The 22,902-nt window shown below is 41.1% G+C and overlaps 1 protein-coding gene across 1 annotated transcript in view; it reads left to right on the top strand.

The window, feature by feature from the left end:
* Positions 1-22,902, top strand: part of LOC310673745 (coiled-coil domain-containing protein 170-like) — a 58,789-nt gene that overhangs the window by 9,956 nt on the left and 25,931 nt on the right. Inside the window, exons 6-10 of the mRNA XM_083432336.1 lie at positions 832-981; positions 2,171-2,276; positions 3,500-3,735; positions 5,308-5,473; positions 21,927-22,058. Of these exons, the coding sequence (XP_083288462.1) occupies positions 832-981; positions 2,171-2,276; positions 3,500-3,735; positions 5,308-5,473; positions 21,927-22,058 (790 nt within the window). The remainder of the gene's footprint in view (positions 1-831; positions 982-2,170; positions 2,277-3,499; positions 3,736-5,307; positions 5,474-21,926; positions 22,059-22,902) is intronic.

Genomic DNA, 22,902 nt, shown 5'->3' with positions numbered 1-22,902 from the left:
TCTGTGGTTGCACTTAAGCCTGTTCCAGTGCTGAAAACAACACGTGTTGGGGGTCATGCATCAGTTGGAGGTGCACAAAAAGGTAGCTGCCTGCATATATAATTTAGAAGCACTTCACTCCATTGGCTCTGCTGTGACCAGCTCTGGCTCCATCCTCTTCCTCAACTGTCCCCTTAGTGTAGCCATTCCACCAAACTGTCTCAGTGGGCGAGCTGGGAGGCAGAAGGTTCCTTCCATCATCAGCTTTGTTGAAAGCCTAGCTCTATCAGGCACCTCCTACCCATCAATTGTGCCAGCTGGTCATTATAAGAACAACTGTTCTAAGAATTGGCGCCTGAGTTTAAATTTTTCTTTTCTTCTCCCTCTCGGTCCCTTCTCCCTTGCGTGTCCCGTTTTGTAAATCTGCGGTTATAGAATATACACAAGAATCCTAACTACCTTCTGCAGCTTACTTTTTAGGAATAGCTGTAACCTACAGTCGCAACTCCCTCCCCTCCCCCGCTCACTTCGCGTCTCTTCGCTCCGCAGCTACTCAGCGCCAAGGATTGCTGGCGGAAGCCAGCTGTGCCTGGTCCTAGTGAGGGCGGAAGAGGACAGATGAAGTTCTTTCAGGGGAACCGCCGCAGTCCTGGGACGGGCGCTTTAATCGGAGCCGTCTCCATGCGCGCGCATCTCAAATAGCCACTCAGAACGAGACCTGTTACCTTTTTTTCTTTTTCCCGAGGCGGGGGGAGAAGGAGGATCCTCCGCTCCTCTACATCAACCCCGCCCCCCGCCCCTCTTCTCTGCCTCCTTACCGAAGGAGCTGCTTCGCTCTGCTCCCTTTCTAAGGCCGCTGCGCGAGGGAACACACCCGCCGACCAATGAGAACAGGCGTTGCTTGGGAAAGCGCGTAGCTGCGCCGGGTGGCGTGCCGGGAAGGCGCCTCAGTGAGCAAAATGGCGGCGCCGGTGGCGGCAACTTTGCCGCCTCAGCTCGCGGGCAAGTTCAAGGGGTGCGTGCCGCCGCTTCGTTGGGGCTCTGCGAAATGGGGCTGGGAGAGGGAGCGTGTGTCCAGGTCTCTTCCAGGGTCTTCCTCCCGCTCTTACCAAGACCCTGAGCTCCTGTGCCACGTTTGCTTTGGGCACATGGCCGGTGTCCAAAGTCTCCTTTTTCGCGCAAGGCTTTAATAAGATTTTATCTTAAATCACTTTTCCATGCTCCTTGACTAGCAAGAGCATCGTAAGCGTTTTCTCTCTCATGGCATAAATCCCACTGTGTTCAACAGGACAGTTGTTATTATATTCCCCTCCCCCCCCCCCGACCGGGATTGAAAGCGGCTTGCACAAATGACAACAAGGCGGATGAAATATGAAAAGCTAAAAACTTGCAAAAATGATCTTAATAAAAGTGTAAGGGAATTAAAACAATAGAAAAACGAATCGTTTTAGAATACAGATAATAAAAACAACTTAGAATATAAGAGTTGGAGGGAGCATGGAGTGACAGTTGGGAAATGACAGTTGGATGAAGGGAATGAAGGCTCTTCCATACAGCAGTGTGATGTGCACACTGTGCTCCTTACCTGAATCCTCACAGCCACATCAAAATGTACCAAGGTATTTCCCTATTTAACATGAATTTACGGTTTTTTTGGAAAATCCAATAGTTTTGGCTTTTTGTTTTTTCACTCCAGAAACTGCTATGTGGAAGTGTCCACATAGGACGTTAATAGTTCTATTCCTGACCTGATGACTGGTAGGGAGCCAACAGTAGGTAAAGCTAATGACAGGGGAGACCAACTAATCCTACTTTTGTACCCATTCGCATTACTTCCAAACTCCACAAAGAAAGCACTGAGGCTAAGGAGGAGGAAACTGACAACCAGGTCCACCCCCTGGGCTGGCTATGTTAGAAGGCAGGAGCCAAGACGATGATAGGACAGTGCTCTATATTCCATAATGGGCCAACCAACCCTACTGTGATGTGTGTTTAGGAAGCAGACTATGCAGGGAATGTTTCTTTATAACTATGTTTTTAGTTGTATGTTTTAATTTATGCTGCGAGCCACTTTGGGTCCTACACAGGGAGAAAGTTGAGATATTAAAAATATTTAAATCCTAAGAAAAGGATACATTACAATACAAATACATTTAGATATTATATAGATATAATATTTTGTTCTTCATAGATCCTTTGCATACAATACAATTAAAGACAAGCTGCCAATAATCCTGACTAGAGTTATCAATAATCTGGAGCAACATAAAAATGAATTCTTTGAAGAACATGGTGAAGTAAGAAATAAGTATATTTGACCTTTTCTCTCTTGATATTTTATTGAAAATCTTAGGTCTTCCTGTACCTTTTGATAATTGTTTCAAATGCCTAGAAAACATCAGCTTTCATTTGAACTTGTGAAGAGCCATGCTAGATCAGACCAGAGATCTGTCTTATCCAGCATTATGCTTCTCCAGTGGCAAACTAGATACTATGAAGGGAATAGGCAACTTCCACTGCCTTTCACTATCAACTGGCTTGCAGTAGCATAACTGTTTCTGAACATGGAGGTTCTCTGTAGCCATTGTTACTATTAGATAGTGATAAGACTTTTCTTCCCCATGAATTTGCCATTCCCATTCAAGCCATTTAACTTGTGGCAGTCACATATTGTGCGCAGTGATATCAATAAAATATGCTTTGTGTGAACAAGCATTTTCTTTTGTCCTGAATCTGCTGCCAGGTATTTTCATTGGCCTTAAGTTTTTAACTTTGAGACCATGCTGGGGGTTCCTGTCACAAAATGGCTACCATGGGAGGTGTAATATAGCAACATGACTGCTATGGGAGTGGCTATGGCATAACACAAAATTAAGGATACAATCACACTGAAACTTCCCAGGACTGCATGCCTAATCTGTTGAAGTTTTGCACACAAAACAAGACAGAAGCAGGAAAAGGAAAAGGACATTTAAGGGGAGGTAGAAACAGCTTCTCTTTAAGACTGTGGATTCCTATTACCTAGTGCCCAAACCACAGCTCTGACTTCACTCATCAGCAAAAACACCTGACAGAAGCAGCCAGGTTTGCTCATTTCACAGAAATTGCTTATAAGCATATCTACATTTTCCTTTATAACTTACCGTGTCTAGGGGCACCAGTTAAAGTCTTTCAGGCACCACCATGTCCCATGGGTTGGCAACCCCCATCTTAGAAATTTGTTTCTAACTTTAAATCATATTTACTTGATTAACATCCAGTATCACAGACAGGTTAGCAATGCCAATGTTCTTTCAGCTTAATTCAAATACTATGTTGTTTGTCATGTTCCCTGCTCTGAGAGCTATGCCCTCTGGATTTGCACTTTTGATAGGAACTCCTGAGAAAAAGACTTTTTATAGCTGTTCTGGTGCTGAAAGCACTTTATTTATCAAATAAGATTTGTTTTTTTGTGGGGGGGGAGTAAGTTTTATCAACACACACATTTGATTGAAAATATTAATTTCCTACTTTATTTTAGAAAGGTATTGAAGCAGAGAAGAAAGTTATAGTCCTTCTGACCAAGTTACGAGATGAGCTGCAGGCAGACAAGCCACTGACTGCCTTGAATGACAGCCTCCCTGACACCACTCTGTGGAACCAGTGCTTAGAATATCATCAAAAATTATCAGATGGACCACCAAGCTGGTTTCAGTCTCCTTGGCTATATACAGAGTGTTATATGTATCGTAGAATTCATGAGGCACTCGCTCAGAAGTAAGTACATAGGTTTATATAACAGATAGTAAGCAGTGGCGAGCATAACACATCCATAAAACAACACAAAAATAGTTTGCCAGCAGCAAACTGCATATCACTGGACAGTTGAGTTACTTTATATAGCAGAAAAGTACTGTGTCAACAAGAGTCTTAACATAGGCAGCTGAAACAAAGTACCAATGGTGCTTGCTTAATAGTAATAGGCAAGGAGTTCCACAACCTAGGTGCAATCATGCTTAAATGCCTTCTGTCTTGTAGAAGCAACACAAACATGGAACCCTTAGCTGCATCTCCAACTTAAAATATCAGGTATATGGGGAAAGGTGGTTCCTCAAGTCAGCTGATTCCAAGCTGTTTAGGTCTATATACTAACAGTAAAACTGTGAATTTGGCCTGGTAGGCTATAGTCAGCCAAGATAGGTTTTTAAACAGGCTTTCCATCAGCAGCACACAACTCTTATCAAGTGGAGAGTGACGCCTTCATCCCAGTGGTTCCCCTTTATCACATACACAGCACAAGACAACAACCTATCCCCTCCACAAGCAGCATATGAAATATGACTAACCTGACCCAACAACCCTCACACTCACAAACAAACCATCCTGAAACCAACTGAATGCAACCAACCAGGCTCTGGACCCTCTCTCGCAATGCCAATAAAAATTAAATGTACAAATAAAAGCTCTACCCATATGATGCTGACATGATAACATACACAAACGCTATGCAATAGAACAAAATACAGTCATACCTCGGGTTACAGATGCTTCAGGTTGCTTTTTTTTGGGGGGGGGGTTACGGACTGCCGAAACCCAGAAGTACTGGAGGGGGTTACTTCCGGGTTTCAGCGGTCGCGCATGCACAGAAGCACTAAATCGTGCTATGTGCAGAAGCGCCGAATCGCAACCCATGCATGTGCAGACCCGCCACTGTGGGTTGCGAATGTGCATCCCGAACGGATTACGTTCGCAACCTGAGCATCCACTGTAACGTTATTGTTCCACCTCTCCCCTCTCTTTTCCCCCAACTGCATTTCTAGAATGACAGTGTCTCATACACAATGTAAATGAACTGTGAAAAAGGCTCAGAAACTGAGATGCTATATGTACTTTTCCCCATTTATTTGTTTCTTTTGTAACACAAGAAAATCTCTTTAAAAAAAAAGAGGAAGTGACCACACTACTCTCTCCTTCAGGACACCTGGGACCCTTATACAGAGAACTGTGAGCTACATTCTGAACCTATCCTGTCAAGAGAGCTTGAACACACTGCTGCAAGCACTGTGTCCGTGGGTGTAGTCGGGGGGGGGTCAACTGCCCCCCCGAGCAAGTAAATCAATAAAAATACTTAACTAACCGAGGTTCTGCCCCCCCCCCATAAATCCTTGCTACACCCATGACTGTGTCCACATCTTCAGGCCCCATCAGCTTACATTGATCCCACAGCACCATACTAGACATGACATACTACAGTCTCAGCAGAGACTGCAACGGCTATGGGAGAAAGTTTTTGGCATTTAGTGATGTCAAAGACTAATGTATTATTATGTTTCTATCCCTTCTGTTTAGTCCACCCATCAGTGACTATGATGTATTTAAAAAAGAAAAGGATCATGGTTTCTTTGAATCTCAGGAAGCTATTATTGTTTTAAGCACCTATCTACAAGAGCTGTTGAAAAACATAAAGGGCCTAGATGAAAAATCCCTGAAGGAAGAATTTTTGAAGCTGCTACAGGTAAAATTGGCAGTACTTTTTGTTTAAATAATTTATCTGTTGCACATATTCTGTAATGTTAAAATCCAGTTTAAATATCTAGTTTCAAATATGACCTAATGGAAACCATTAGTGATAATATGTTCAGAAACTATTCAGGCCATCAGAATCATTTTAAGTGAGTTCCTATCTTATAAACCTCAGTTACTACTGAGACCCAGAAACAAGCATGACAAATGACCTGGAATAATACATGGAACCCCAAATCTGTTCCATGCACATAGTGGATTTAACAACTAAGGCAAAAATATTTTTATGGAGAGTTTCTGGCATTTATTCTCAGTCATACACATACCTTCCTATGATGATTCTTCAGAAAACAGTATATCAATTATTATCGTTAGCTTGCTTCTTGTTTTTGTAGTTTGCCAAACTATTAATTCATAGGTATTGATCTCTCCTTTGCCAAAACCTGATTAGGGCATGCTGCCAAAAATATTGCCACAGCTTTTACTGTGAGAGAGAAGGTTCAGAAAGTTTCTACAACATTTAAAGGCCTCTCCAAAATGAAATAGGGCTACAGGAAGGCACATATATTGGCCATGTTTGATGGGGATGATGGAAGTTAGAAGTCGAACATTGGGAGGGCCACAGGTTCCCCATCCCTTCTTAGCTAAATCAGGAGTCTGCTTTATACTGAGAGATTAATCATATAACCCATCTGCAGAAAACTGCTAAATGCATCAGCAGAAACTATATTAATTACACTTTGGCCTCAACTTTTCTGTAACATCACTTGTTAAAGGTAAAGGGACCCCTGACCATTAGGTCCAGTCGTAACCGACTCTGGGGTTGCGGCACTCATCTCGATTTATTGGCGTACAGCTCATCTCGATTTATTGGGAGCATTGGTGTACAGCTTCCGGGTCATGTGGCCAGCATGACTAAGCCGCTTCTGGCGAACCAGAGCAGCACATGGAAATGCCATTTACTTTCCTGCCGGAGGGGTACCTATTCATCTACTTGCACTCTGACGTGCTTTCGAACTGCTAGGTTGGCAGGAGCAGGGACTGAGCAACGGGAGCTCACCCCGTTGTGGGGATTCGAACCACTGACCTTCTGATCGGCAAGTCCTAGGCTCTGTGGTTTGCGTCCCAAAATCACTAGTTACGTTCTTTCACTAACAGGTGTTTCATACATAACACATTAGAAGGAGGAAGGAGAACTGGAGGGTCACATTGGCCCCCTGAGCCTGAGGTTCCCTAGCTTAGTGGATTGGAACCTGAAAGAACAGTAAGTGCGTCTTGGCAGAGAAACTGCTACTTCCTAAGCCTGTTCAAGGTCAAAAGAAGTGGATTAATTCTCATTTTTCTTACATTTCTTATTAAATTTTATTAATGTTATACTTGCCTCTTGGGAATTAACCCACTGCCTTTTCACATTGGTTTCAATGGAAGTAAAAAGAAATACTCCAATTCTGACCTACTTTCTCCTGTTACAACAAGCAGAACTCTCAGTAGCCCCTCAACTGCAGTCCTCGAAGATGCACATGGTGTATAGTAGAGCAAGGATCACTTGGCATACAGATTAAGGTGTACTTTTTCCTTCTTTAGGTTTCTCTGTGGGGTAATAAGTGTGACCTGTCAATGTCAGCTGGGGCAGATAATTCTCAGAAGTCTGACCCATTACTGTCTGTGGAAGAGTTAAAACCTTTTATCTTGGTGGATCACATGGAAATGCTTTGGTCACTGCTTATAAACAAAAAGAACATGAATAAGCAGACTACTAGACTTGACATAGTCCTGGATAATGCTGGTTTTGAACTTACTGCTGACCTTATACTGGCTGACTTCTTGTTATCCTCCAAGTTAGCTACTGAAATTCATTTCCATGGAAAAAGCATCCCATGGTATGTGTCAGATACTACAAGGCGTGACCTGAATTGGACAATTAAGCAAATGCAGTCAGCTAATCACAAGGGGTTGTCTAGGTGTGGTGTCTGCTGGGAGGGCTATTTGAAAAATGGCGCTTGGATTTATCATGATCACTTGTTCTGGACCTCGCCGCATGAATATTGTAGGATGGCTCAAGTGGCTCCTGATTTGTACAGTGAATTGCAGAAGTCAAATTTAATTGTTTTTAAAGGTGATTTGAACTACAGAAAGTTGATAGCTGATCGGAAGTGGGAATTCACAGTGCCGTTCCATCAAGCCTTGAACAATTTTCACCCTGCCCCTCTCTGTAGCTTAAGAACGCTAAAATGTGATATCCAGGTTGGGCTGAAACCTGGGCAAGGTGAACAGCTTACTAAAACTGAACCTGAATGGATGATCATTGGGAAATATGGAATAATTCAGTTTGATGCTGCTTCATGATTGGCTTGTGTAAAGCATTGCACTGTTCATGAACACTGTTTATGATGTTTAAGATTGGAAGGTTTACTGGGGTTCAATATTAATGTTATTTATTTTCTTCTACAGATCTTCAGATTTTTAAAGTTGTGTGCAATTGTGAAAGTTTACAAACCCTTCCCTGTTATTCTTAAAGTATCAGAACCATCTTAAAGGCTATCTTTCCTCTATTCTTAAAATATTTTTGGGTAGGGTCAAGAAGTGCATGTTTTAATGGTTTGCCTGCATCTGTCTTCTTATACTGTTTTAGTTATTACAGTGCAGCACTTTGCCTTGTGTTATATGTTACATTTACAGTTCTTTAGCAGACATTTTTATAGCTGCTTTGGACAAAATTTAATAAAATAACACATGTAAATAAGCATCTCAATAATTTCTTCAGTATAGCAGCTGCATGCATTGGTCAACAGTAGATTAAAGCAGAAATGAGGAATCTGTGGCCCTTTCCGATGTTCTTGAGACTCCAACTCTTATCAGCCCCAATGTTAAGAATTGATTGGAGTTAGACAACCATAGCTTCCCCATCCGTGGATTAAAGAAACAGGAGAGGGAGTGTTTTGGATGGCTCTGGATGATAATTAGGATACATTCAAATCCAATTTCAGGCCCATGTTTGGGATGGAAACAATGTCTATTTAAGGTAGCCTCTCAAAATCACAATAGCTATTTTCCAACAGACGTATACCTGAGTCTGTACCTTAAACTAGAAGATGTTCGTGAAACAAAGTTCAGTTTCTAATAACCTTTATAGGAATATAGGACGCTACATTACACTCAGTCAGACCATTGGTCCATCTAACTCAATACTGTCTATAGTGACTGGCAGCTGCTGTTCAGATAGGGGCTCTCTCCCATCCCTACCAGCAGTTGCCAGAGATTGAACCTGGGACCTTCTGCATGCAAAACAGCTACTCTACCACTGAGCTACAGCTGTGTCTCAATTTCTCTGATACAATGTTACCAATATGCCTCTTTGTGTAGCCAACACAGTGTTCCACAGATGATTTGGACTACAGCTCCCATCAGCCCCAGTCATCATTGCTAATGGTCAAGGATAACCTATGTTTTCTATGTGTAGAAACCCTTATCCCCACTTTTCAATATGATGGAATGGTAAATCATTAAATCACATGCACAGTCCAAAATGGAACTGTCCAGACATAGGTTTACCAGCTCTTGTACTGTTTGTGAGAACTAGGTCTATTGTACTGTGACAAATAATGACTTTTTGAGACAATCTACAAACCCTGTTCTCCATATAGCATCATCAATTTGCATAGTACATAATATCACCTCTAATCACATTTTGCATAATATTTAAGCCTCCAGGGACTCTGTGTGCCTCTCCACATCTGTTATTGATTGAGGGTATTTATATTCAATGTTAGTATCCAATCCACCCAAAGTGTTCCACAGATGATTTGGTCATATCTCACCCTTCCTAATTCTCTGGTAGGCTGATTAAAAATGTTTACATCTATTTCTTTCTGGTTGTTCCTCGAGCTGTAGGGCAAGAATTCGTGGCCATATGCAGTTATTGTATTTCAGACTGATTAGTGGTGGCAAAAATCAGTGCTTCATTTGCAGTTTGAAAGATGTCTTTTATTTGATTAGAAAGGTTTTCAAATTTCTGTGCAAGTGGTGCCAATGCAGTGGTCCAGTCACATATTAGGGCTTGGCAAATTCTGTCAGTATAGGAATCAGAGTCTCTAATCGACCTCCATAAGTGCTGCCACTGTCCCACCTTTCTGTGGGCAAGTGTTGCCTTTAGACATATCACTATCTGAGGCCTTGTGTGAGCCCTCAGATATTGAGCCTTCAATTTGCTTTCTTTTTAAATAGATCTAAACATGTGGTCTTGCATTTAGATCCTCAAAATCCTTGAATCTTTACCATTCCTGGTGTGTAAAAAATTTTTTTATTCCAAAGCCTATGGTTGTCTTTCAATTAGATTTTTGCCCCATCATATTCAAAGACATAAAATTATGTCACCATTTAGCTTTGGAGCTAGCCACACACCCATTGTATTTGTTGTGGCATTTAATATATGCATTATCCATCACTACTTTATAGGGACAACACACAATCAAACTAGATGAGATACAAAATGCTAATTAGAAGCCACACCAGCAGCAAGAGAACATGATTGCCATCAAGATCACAACATGCAGAGGGGAGGTTTAACTTTAACCCATTTTTTTCTTAACCACAAGCCTTATGAAAAAAATTAAGTTATTAGCTGAGCTTTTCTCCTAAGTCTAATAGCTCTGTGTCTGTATTTCATTAGGATTGTGTTGGAAGATGAAAATATGGAATCTCTCCTTCTTGCATATTATGGCCCTGATGAAAATTGTGTATGTGTATGTGTGTTTGCTATATATTTATATTTAAAATTGATATTGTAGGCAAGAACATAAACATACGTGAGACCACTTTTTCTTTGGCCCACAGCAGACACCAGGGGTGTTCAGGGGTACTGAGCACCTGTTGGAGAGCCATACATTCCCTGTATCTGACAGTTTTTGTACCAGTGTCCCATACACCAGCATCACTAGACTACAGTTAAATCATACCATTATAATAAGAACTTTCAGGTGTTGGTACAGTTTCTTATTATGCTACCAATGTACATGACACTTTACAGAGTCCTGTAGACTGAACAAAAGGTCTCACTTTGCCAAATAATGTGAATTTTTGCACCAAAAGCCATTTTTATTTGTAGACTTGCTGCTCCTCACAATGCATACAAAATACACATAAAGTATATGGTTTCAGTGTATTACACGTGTTCATCTGTGTATGAGGTCTCATAGTAGTTTACAGGTTTAAGAATTACTGATGCTGCATGGGATAAATGCATGCAGAAGTGATAACTACACAAATAATATATACATATTCAGACATGTCAGAAGCCAAGTCACAGTTTCTCTGTGTTACTGTAGGTTTTGTGCTTAGCAAATGCTAGAATCTTTTATGTTCTCTAGAAATAGAGGCAATTAAATAGAATGCATTTTCAACATTTTAGTCTGAAAACGCAGTACTTTTCTTAGCTCAAAAGCTTGATCTTCCTGATGATAACATCTCTATTCATGCAATGTAGTGGTAGTAAAAACATACTAATTATATCTGCTCCCCTCCCTCTTTCTGAAGATCTTCTATAAACAAGATTCTACATATGTTACGGGTAGAATGCCAGTTTGTAATAAATCTTGGGTACATGGATATCTGGTAGTCAGCAAAAAAAAATCTAATCTATCTAACATCCTGTCCAAAGTTCTGGCGATTATCATAGACAAGGCAAAGTGGTCCACAAGAAGAACAAAGGCTTTGTTCCCTCCTTTCTCTTTTTATTAATAGGAGAGAGTTCTCCTTTTGGAAAGGAAATTGGCACACTTTAAAAAGCTGATTAAAATATATCTAAAGAGGGTCATGAAAATCCCACACTCCCACTACTGATAAATAATTAAAAAATGAGTAGTGGACTCTAGTGGAAGCTTGCCCAAGTAGAAAATTTAAATTGTTTTCTAAGTTTCCACAAAAAGATTAAAGGCTTATCTGAGATTTTTACTAAGTGTTCTGGATTTTACAAACCTTTACCAATAGACTTTTATGGGCTGAAATATGATTTCTAAGGGAGATGACCTAGAAGTCTAATGAATTTCATAAGCTGGCCTCAGTTCTAACTAGTTAATTGTAATTGGGAATAGAAGCTGAATTCTTTCGCAGTCGGCACTTTAAGATCCCAATTTTTGGCGTATTAAGTTAAAAGACACGATTTGGGAGGACAAGGTAGGATATCAATCATTAAAATGGTCATTATTTGAAACACTGTTTCATGCCATCAGTTCTCTCCTTACCTACTTAGCAAGGTAAAATAATATGGTTATGTACCAGCCTAATTTTCAGTTTGGATTCAGCAGTTTGTAAAACAGAAAGCTTCCATTCAGTGTATTAGTGGGTTCTCCAATCCAATTCATCCATTCGAGTCCACTTCATTTTCTCTACCTCCTCTCCCCAGACCCCACTTCACTAGCAGGAATTCAAACAACGGGTATACCTTCATACCCCCTTTATAAAAGCAGATGAAATCTGAGGGCACGGTAGCCCCTCCAGAGTGGATAAATTACAGACAAATAAATCCAGAAGTTCCATTGCTGATTAAATACCTTAAAGGATCACTCTCTAATTTATATATATATATAAAGAAAGAACTGTATGAAATTTGCAAGAAATAGCGTCCCTTCTGGGGACATTATTCCTGCCAAATTTCAGAAGGATAGCTGCAGTGGCTTTCCTGAAAGGGCAAGGTTCACATTGCGGGGCAGGGCAATCAGTCTGAAAATTGCAGGCATAAGGAAAGGTAAGAAATGTGCCAGATTTCAGGCAAAGAAATCCAGGATCATTTGTGCTAGGTACTTACAAACTTTATGTGTTAGTCACAGCAGGGGTGGGGATTTTTTTTCAGCCCAAGGGCCACATTCCGTTTTGGGCAACCTTCTGGGGGCCACCGGTTAGAGATGGAGGCAAAAGTGGAGCAATTGATGTGATGTGCCATTATGGCAGTCTTCAGATATCTGAAGACTCGTTCCCTACTGCTCCAGAGGGCAAAAGAAGAACCAATGGTGGAAACTGCAGAAAAGCAGATTTCAGATAAACAATAGGACAGGGATAGTTAACCTGTGGCCCTCCAGATGGTGTAGGATTCCAATTTCCATCAGACCCAGCCAGCATTTCCAATAGTTGGGAATTGCAGTCCAACAACATCTGAAAGGCCAGCCATCCCTGCACTAGGATAAACTTTCCCAAGGTAGAAATTGTTCAACAAGGAACCAACTACCTAGGGAGAAGTGCTCTCCTTTGCTGGAGGTATTTAAGCAGAGGCTGGCCAGCCGTATGTCAGCAATATCTGTCGACTATACTGTGGTTGCATCACTGCAGACTGTGCATTTAGCAGAGAATTTGGTTAAAAAACCTTCATGCTTCCTTCTAACTCTATTTTTTTGCTCCGTGGAATACCTATGATGCTGTATCTGCTCTCCTTTTAAAGTGTTTAAGCTTTTAATATATTTGATATGTTTACATTTTTATCATTAAAAAAACAATGAAACAGGAAAACAGGATATAATATTTTAAAAGAAAGAATAAAAAAGAGCAGCCATTTGTCGTCAAAGCTCTAAACTTAGGACTGTTTCATACTTAGGTGTATATCGCCTATAGCACTTAAAGTGTGCACGAAACGCATAGAGAATTTGCTAAGAATACAAGATTTTAAAGCGCAACAATACAATGTGTGGAAAAGGCGTTTCAAATTCTCCCTACCCACCTGCAGGAAATTACAAATTAACTTTCGTTCTAACTCAGCCTGTAAACTGTTGGAAGTCATTAAGCCTCGCCAGCTTTTCTGGTGCCACCACCAGCCTAACCTGATACGGAGGGCAATGCTTTCCTTGCCCAGTTCCCAAACATTTGGAGGGGAAGACAAACAAACGTTATTCAGTTGGATAAAATCCAACTTCAAGACCTCTCGCGAGAAGAACTAATCAGCCGTCCCCTCCAATCTACAAGCTCTGCAGTGTGTGCCTGTTTCCCTGGAGACCAGCGTCGCTTAGCAAGATTTGTGCTGAGGACGCGCGCGGTCGATTTCCCGGGTAAAGTTCTGATCGAACATTGGAAGCCGCGCAGCTCAGGTCTAGCGCGTGGCGGCCCCGGGGGAGCATGAGAAGCAGCAGCAGCAGCTCCCGCGGGGGCTCTGCCTCTGCCAGGCTCATCGATGTGACCAGCAACGCGCCGTTGCTGCTGCCACCTGCCTCGGCGGCAGCCTCGCTAGAAGCGGAGGTATGGACCCCCAGCTCCAGTCCTGAGCTACTGGTGCGCGGCTCAGTGCTTTGGGCAGGCCAAAATATCCAGAGTAGGCACCCCCAAACTCGGCCCTCCAGCTTTTTGGGACTACAACTCCCATCATCCCTAGCTAACACGACCAGTGGTCAGGGATAATGGGAGTTGTAGTCCCAAAACAGCTGGAGGGCCAAGTTTGGGGGTGCCTGATCCAGAGGCAAGGTTTTCTCTTGGTATCGAAAGAGAAATCCTATTAATACATTCCGTTGGTACATGTTGACTATTTACGTGAGTAAATGTGTAACTGTGTGGTTGCCAGCACCCTCCCTTTTCCTAAATTCAACAGGTGAAAGTTTCCTCATCGCTGAATCTCCATGGTAGGAAAAGTGGCACCTCCTGAATTTTACTCAGCACACAGCTGTTATAGGCATAGCAGCATCACCAAGAAAAAGACAGAAAGAAAAGGTTTCGACTCCAATCGTGGTACAGTACAAGTTGGGATGTGCTGTAGTTCCCTCTGTGTCGCTGCAGTAGCTCAGATGTGCCCCCTAGCTTGCACTTTGCTTTCCAGTTCCGTTTTTAGACCCTTTATTGATGTCATGGCTGAAGTCCTGTTTTAACTCTGGCCCAGTCTTCAGTGCTGCAAGCCTCTGGTTACGGTGTTTGTCATGTGCCTTGACTATAATTACGCAGGTGACAGTATTCAACCAAGTTACAGTGATAAAAAATGGTCCGCACAGTTAGGCACCAGCTCCCATCAGGTACAACTAGTGTGGCCAGTGGTCAGGGATGATAGAAGTTGTAGTGCAGCCACATCTTGAAGGCCACAGGTTCCTGATCCCTGTTTGGACCAACCTTGAAGGTCCTGCTTCAGCTGCTCCTGGCTGAACAGGCAGCAATTGGAGCAGGGTGTTTGCCATATCAGAGAACATGTCATCCCCCTACCCCATGAATTTTGCTTGGTGCCTACACTGTCATTTAGATACTAGAAAGCCATTTTAAGTTCCTGGGACAAATGCTGGTTGGGGTTTTTGCCGCTGTTTTTAACGTCCGTTGTTAAATTGTCAACTATTTTCTTTATATGATCTTTCTAAAAAAGATGATGAGCTACCTTAAGCATTATCACCAGGAACGTGATATAAATAAAACATTTAAAGCATTGTTAATGCGCACAAATGCACACTGGAGTTGCAGTTGTTCAACATTCAGAACCTACTGCTGAGTCTTTACAAGTTAGAGACCAGAGCCAAATTGGGATACTCAGATGAAGGGTGGTATATAAATATAATAAATAAAAGATAAATACAAACTGCTCACGAATAATAAGGAACAGACTAGAGTGGTACCTCGGGTTACAGGCGCTTCAGGTTACAGACTCTGCTAACCCAGAAATAGTACCTCAGGTTAAGAACTTTGCTTCAGGATGAGAACAGAAATCGCACAGCAGCGGCATGGCAACAGCGGGAGGCCCCATTAGCTAAAGATTAAGAACAGTTAATCAGGTTAAGAATAGTTTCAGGTTAAGAACGGACCTCCAGAACAAATTAAGTTCTAACCCAAGGTACCACTGTATAATTTTACGCTGTATTTTGTAATGCTTGTTGGGTAAATTACTATATAGGAGAATTCTATATCTTTTTATTTCTCATCAGTATCAAATTGCAAGCATCCTTTTAAAAAAAATAAAAAAAGTGGTTGCCTAGGGTTCTGGGCAAAGGTCTTTCCTAAACTTGCCGCTTGAGACCTGTGACCGAAGATGCCAGATGTCTTTCGGGTTTTTTAGAGCAAAACGTGTTCTACAGAAATTCTGAGAGTTAGGCTAAGTACACACTATACAAATAAGCATCTCCCAAGAATCCTGAGTACTGCTGTTTGTTAAGGGTCCTACGGATTGTAGATCTATGAGGGGTAAACATTAGCTCCCAGGATTCTTTGGGGGAGATGTGCTTTTAGTATATTGTGTGTACTCAGCCTTAGTTCACAAGTTATATTGGACTCAATAATGTGAGCAATGTAACATGGTTTTGTTTGTAAACTATGAATACAGCTGCTGTAAAGATCTATTACCACATCCACCCCATCATATAAAGCACTGTTACCACTTTAACAGTCATGGCTTCCTCCAAAGAATGCTGGGAACTGTCGTTTGTTCAAGATGCTGACGGCTGTTAGGAGACCCGTAGTTCCCTATCCCAAAGTGGTTTAACAGTCAATCTTCATGCCTATGGAACTCTGGAAATTGTAGCTCCATGAAGGAGTTACTCTGTGTATGGTCCCTGTTTTACTAGCTTACATATTATGTCACTAATGTGAATGGGTGACTGAATGTTGTCTTAGTCTTCCGTTTGTGTTCCTCTCTTGTTGGAAGAAACCCACACATCATCAACTTGTCTGACCACTCAGTACCTGTTCAGTATAACTTGCTTCATTTGTATTTTTCTTGGACAAGAAAGCTAACTACTAGTAAAAGTTTTGGAAGCAGCAAAAGGGAAGGCCCTCCCTAAAAAGAATTGTTCTGTGTCAGTTCTCAAGGTCTGGTAGCAGATCAATCCATTTCATTTGCTGTTTCATTTCATAGAGCACAGCTGCAGTGTGCCTTGTATGGTATAAAGCACTAAAGATTATTGTTTCAATTATACTTAGGTACAGCTTGGTTATTAAAGCTTATCTTTCCTAATTCAAGGACTAAACTGTTTCTTGTAAAATGCTGCAAGAGGGAGTATTTATCCAAGGTTTTCCTCTTTTCAGTTCTTTATCTTTCATCCAACTCAAGGCTTTGATCTAAAGTTCAGAGAAACCCAGGAAGATTGTTGCTCAAGTTTCTCATAGGACCTTTCCAGATGATGGGGCAAAAGACTAAGATTTCATGTGTAGCATTTTATTTGCACTACACTTACACTGCATATAGTTACAACACCTGTAATGTAATACCCAGTCTCCACATAACATATGGAGACAAGTCACTTTGTGGTTTTCATATGTTCACTTTAACTTATGCTAACCTTTTTCTGTAGAGTCCATAATAATAGTGTATACTGCAAACTCATTGATATTTATAATTAAAATTAGAACTGCAATTGCATCCTCTAAAAAGAAATATCCCACATCATCCAACCACCTTAGGGACTGCACTCCACATATTTGTAGGGTATACTCCTTAGCCTTTTCTTCTCCTGAAGGGGTCCCACAAAGCACTGGGTACTTTTGTAATAACATATTCTCAGTGCACATGTAATGCAAGCCCAGGAATAAAGTGGGAGCATAATCTTGGAATATGGAGGTAGGAGAGTGAAATACCTAAAATGGATGACAGTCATGGAAGTGGATTGTTCTGTTTGTTTGTTTGTTTGTTTGTTTGTCCGTCTACCCGCCTACCCACCCACAGGATTTATAGCTCTCTCTTCATTGATACCAAACCATGATGGGATGCAACATAAATATGAGTTTGTGTGAATGTAACCACATCAGATTTCCATGGGGAAATTCCTTGTTTGAAAGCACCCTTCATGTCAAGATTCTGGATTGACATTTGGTGTTGTTTTTCTCTATATCCAGATAATTACCAGCAGTCCTGGATTCATAAACATGCAACAATTGCAAAATTGAGCATATTGATTTATTGGATCTATTGTTCAGTTACAGCAAAAAAACAAACATCTTTATACATTTTTTATAACAGTAGCAGCCAGACAAAAACAACCAATCCACTTTTTTTTTTGCCAGTGAGCAACTACTTATCTCTGTTCTTTCTTCTTTTTTCAGGCTCCCTTCCTCTACAAAGGCAAGGCCTTTTATAGGATTTGTTATTATTTTATAGTAGACAAATTAAGCTCCTCATCTGCACCTTCTAGTAGCAAGTAACGGTTTCCTATTAAGCCTTTGGCATAACCTCCCCGTTGTCAAATTTTAAATTGTTAGCTCTTCAGGACAGGGACCTGTTTTCTTGTACACTGTTGCCACAACATTCCTTATTTATTACATTTTAAACCTACTTTTCCTCTAAGGAGCTCAAGGTGACATTTATGGTTCTCCCCCGTCTTATTTAATCTCAACAATAACCCTATGAGGTAGCTTAGGCTGAGAAACAGTGGCTGGCCCAAGCTCATCCAATGAGCTACATAGCTGAATGGGAATTTGAACCCTGGTCTCCCAGTCCCCGGACCAGCACTCTAACCACTACCGCACACTGATTCAATACTGATTATATTCTAAAATCACCGATTATATTCTAAATCCTAAGGGTGTGTTTGCGTGGTTGGCTCCTAGGCTGATGTGATTTTGTAAAGTGTACAAACAATCAACATAAAATAACTCTGTGAGCACCTTATTTTTAGGCATATATGTTTGCTGCATGGAAAGCCCTTGTGTTTAGAAGGTGACATGTACCTTGCATGCAGATCACGTGTGTTTCTTTTGTTGCAGTCAATTGTAGCTACTTAACTTAAAATATATGGCATGAAATGTGTGAATGTCATACATTTTTATTTATTTATTTAACAGAATGTATTTATCAGTTGATCGTCAAAAACTTATCCGTTTACATATGAGGTATCTACATGCAGAGCAGGCTACTTCCTCTCTTAATGGACATTATTTTTCTGTAGGAAAGTGGCTAACCTATTGGGACAGGGGTGGGATCCAGGACAAGTGTAACCATCTGCTCACCATTTGGTGCGGTTTTACTTGCATTTATTACCTGTCCATTTCATAAAACTCTTCTCTTCTGTGGGTTGCTTTTGGGATATGCAAGTATAAAACTGGTCAACCTGAAGGTTACTGGTCATCAGTAAGGTAATATTTCCTTTGATGACCCAATCGATCTGTTAGGTTCTGAAACTCTCCATAAAAAACCACTGAGCTTTTGCTGCCAGAAAAGCAATTTGCAAACTCTGTGTATGATGAAAGCAATTTTGCCTGTGGTCATAAATCTGTGCTTTGTAACTTTTGGAATTTCAAAGACACAGCGGGCATCCAAGCAAGACTCTTCTTTTGTTTGCATTTCAGCTGCTTATCATCCAGATTTCGGTAAAAAATAAATCACAGAAATATTTTCTTTTTAAAACTTATTTTTATTCTGTATTTCTTTCCCTATCCCCGATTGAACTTTAATTTTCCCATCCCTTCTCTCTCTCTCTCTTTAAATGTTTTTGGTGTGGAGTAATGTGTCTATGAATAACATGTAGGCAAAGCTGTATGCTTTATTTTAAACAGATTGCCAGTAAAGCGTAATCCCAAGAAGATGGAGACATTATTAGAGTCCAAAATAAATGAATATATCTGATTTATAGATCCAACCCAGCAGAACATGTCAAGGTCTGTTTTTCCTTGCACATAGACTAAAGGGAAACAGAAATATCCAAAAATCACATATCACATTTAAGATGATTATATAAGGTTGACGCAATGGTTGTTGCACAATGGGGGAAGCTGGTGGGCGTGTTCTCAGCCACATGTTGCAGGGATGCTACCTAGATCTTGTGAGGACAGTTAGTATAATAGATTGGGAGGCATGCTCTGCTTTCGCCTTTGTAACTTTTAAACCACCCATATATGCTAGGCTCCATAAATATCCTGGGTTTGCTGCCTGACTGGAACTGCAAACACAGGAGATGGTTGAGCACATAGTGGATGGGATGTGTTAGGCTCTGTAGTTCCAAAGCTATTCTGACACACAGTCTAGGCACATGGATCAGTTCGGAGTGGTTGTTCTTGTCTCTCGGCCGCTTTTACTATAGCATTTCATATGGACGTAGAGCAGAGGAAACCACTACCTCATTACTTTACCTGGTTTTTGATGCCCAGTCATCCAGCAGTTTAGAACAGAAATGAGCAAAAGGTATTTGCTTTGTGCATTTTTCCCAGCTTTATTTTATGCAGCCTGTTTCTTGGATCTCAGTGGATTTACGATTGCTAAAATATTATCTGATTACAGTAACCTTTTAATTGTATATACTTTAGTGACCATCTGTGCAGAAATTCAACAGACAGGCCAACACTTCACGTTTGGGAAAAACTCATTTGTTGGTGAAATAATACAACCTACAAATAACAACTAAAACAGCAGGAGCTGCTTTAAACAAACAAACAAACAAACAAAAATAGTAATGTATAAAAATTTGCCAAGCACCAGAAACAATCTAGGTGCTGTACAATTTCTTAATATACAGCTTTTAAAGGCCTAGGAGCCTTGCTAAACATAATCTAACAGCCATTACCCCCCATCCCATCCAGTACTGTTTGTTGTGTTTTTCTAATGCAACAAAATACAACTCACATGCCAGGTGTACCTAGTAGGTAATAAAGACAGGACCTTTTCAGTGATGGCCCCTAATCTCTGGAACTCAGTCACATTAGTTCTGGCCTTCAGAAAGGATTTGAATGGTTCAACTGAGATGATTTTCTTAAGTTTACTGCTGGCTTTTAGACTATGTTATTTGACCTTGTGCTAGTTGGAGAGTATACAATAATGGGGGAAAGCAGTGATTATGGCGTAAAAACCTCTCAGATGAGGTGCTTAAAGGAATAATCAACAATATTTAAGCCATAACAATATGAAACATGAACCCCTTCCTGGGTCTGTGAGCATCATACCATTTGAGTACAGAACATCCTTGTAAATAAGCCCACAAAAGTTACTAGCCTGCACCTTATTTTGTCAACCTAAGAGTCTCATAATTTCCATGTTGTCTGGAAAAGACTGAAAGCCTTCTCTTCTGGACTGGAACCAGAATGGAAATGAGGCTTGTTTCTTCCATGCAAGCTAGCAGCAGAGAAAGGGGGTTCCCTTTGGTGTGGTCATCACGGAAACCAAAATGTTGCAAGGAGTAGCGGAAAGAAGGGAGGAAGAACAGAACAATCTGTCCCTCTTCTGCCATCCCACTCATTTACCAGCACAGAATTCCTTGTTGCCTACAACAAGCGGACAAATTGCAGAAAAGAAGCCTGAAATAAAAGCACTGGAAGGTTTAGGTTTCTATTTTTCATTCAGTCCAGAGTGTAGACAAATTGAAGCCAAGACACAAGGTGTGTTCAGGCAAACACTGTATCTGTGGGTATTTGGGGAGGTGGGGGCAGAGGCAGGCAGGCATGCTCCGTCCCCATGAATATCACCATGTTAGTTTAGTTCCCAGCCTTCACTGTATTGAGCAGGGAATGTTTACATGGGGCTTCTACTCACATTCTCTTGAATGCATGTTGAGCCGTCTGAATGGTTAGCTGAAATTTGTTTAGATGCCTTTGTCTGATTATTTATACACATAAAGATTAACCCCAGCCTTCCTTAAACCTCAAATCATAGTTGTACTGTTTATCTTTTCTTCATAGCGTTAAATACAATTCTGCTCCAAAAACACATTAGGTTTAATTTTATTCAAATAAACAATGCAACAGTTACCCAGATGTCATGTTAGAAGCATATTTGGAAGGCACGTATTTGATTGTTCTCACTTTCACAAATCCTTGCTTTTATTTAAGATAATTGGGCTTTGGGGGATAACTGTTGCCAGCTGTTCTCAGACTATAGAAACAACATTCAGGATTCTGGTACAGCAAGAGAAATGTACAAAACTACAAAATACCACCAACATCCTGAGTACTGTGTCAGCCAAAAAAATAAAAATCCAAACATGTATTCATTTAAAAACTGTATTCTACCTTTCCACTTTAATAGAATGTCTACTTTGACCCATGAGGCTGTTATGACTTAGCCACACAAACTTGCCGTGCACACTGCACACCTGATGTCATATATGGCATCACCCATTAGGGCAGGCAAAGTTGTGGCTGGACCACAGGGTTGCAGGCACTTCTTATCAGCTGATTGGCAATACCTGGAAAGCCTGGCTCACAGCAATTTGCAAGCACCAGTTTGCAAGCTGAGTATTGACCAATAGCCATGATATAGAACAGAGGCCTTTCAACCCCACTTCCTGGGTCAATCCCTCCAGAAACCATCATAGCCATCATAATACTTTAGCTGCAAATTCCACTCTGGCAAGGCAATCCAGAATTCTACCATGGCTGATGGCATTGAAAGTCCCTGAGAGGCCCAAGAAAATTAACATGACAGCACTCCCCCCAGTTGATTTTCTTGCCCAGGTCATGCACCCGTTTGGAAAGCTGTCTTTAAAATTGGTCCTTTGCAATCCTAAGTGAAGCAATAACAGAAGAAAAGAAAACAAGGAGTTCTTATTCTTTGCCTTTGACCCTGACTATACTATTTTCACTAGGGAGCTCATAATTATTTTCTGTCGGATGTTCCTGTTACTCGAGAGCAGCTGTGCCACTATCGGAATGCAGCAGAAACGGCTCGTAGTGAGTTAGCAGCACTCCTGGTGAAGTATGAATGTTCCCAGGCAGAGGTAAGTTTGGAATTGACATGAAAATGTTTCTTAACCTTTTTGTATCACAAATGTTTCTTGACCCACAGAAAACATCCAGTGAGCTGCACTTACCAGATGGTACATGCTGATAAATGCCTCATTTTACAGGTATCCTGGTCATGGTTAGTGTATTTGGCTTGTGCCCAGAGGTTTGTCTCCTCTGAAGTCTCCAAACTTTCTTTTAGGCCTTAGACTACAAACCAGAAGTTTCACTGAGTTCAGTAAGAATGACTGATACTGGACTATAACCTTAGTCTTGTTTCCCCTTGGCTTAGCCATCCAAGTCCTATAGCCCACATACTACTTAAATCTTACTGAAGTGAATGGAATGCGAGCAAGATGGCAGAGGAACAGCTGAAGGTGCTTTATACTGTGTCAAAGCATTGGTCCAACTAGTTCAGTATCGTCTACCCTGACTGGCAGCTGCTCTCTGAGCTTTCAGAAAAAGGGCATTCCCTGTTTTAAAATGGTTTATCCTGGTTAATAAGACTTTGTATTGGCCATGCCTAACTAACCATTCACAGCACGCAAACTGCAGGCTTCAGGAAGTTGTTCTCAGGCAAGAAGCATGAGTGCCGCGACATCCCTGTGCATGAATAAGCACATGTACAGTGTTTGCTATATCCACGACGGTGTTCTTCTACAATTTGCATGGCCTAAGCACTAAAATTGGCATTTCTCATCCTCTAATTTTCAGATTTCAGGGTGGTTTTCTAGTCTTAAGGTTGTGAAGGTAGTGGAAGCGACTTTCAAGTGATCATGTGTGGACTGGACCTTCTAAGGACATTTTTTAGGACTGGGCTGGTACCATTAAGTAGAGTGA

Source organism: Podarcis tiliguerta (assembly GCF_965153285.1).
Source record: "Podarcis tiliguerta genome assembly, chromosome: 3".
NCBI lineage: Eukaryota > Metazoa > Chordata > Lepidosauria > Squamata > Lacertidae > Podarcis > Podarcis tiliguerta.
Note: the sequence above shows the minus strand (reverse complement) of the source record. Positions and strands in the feature narration are given on the sequence as shown.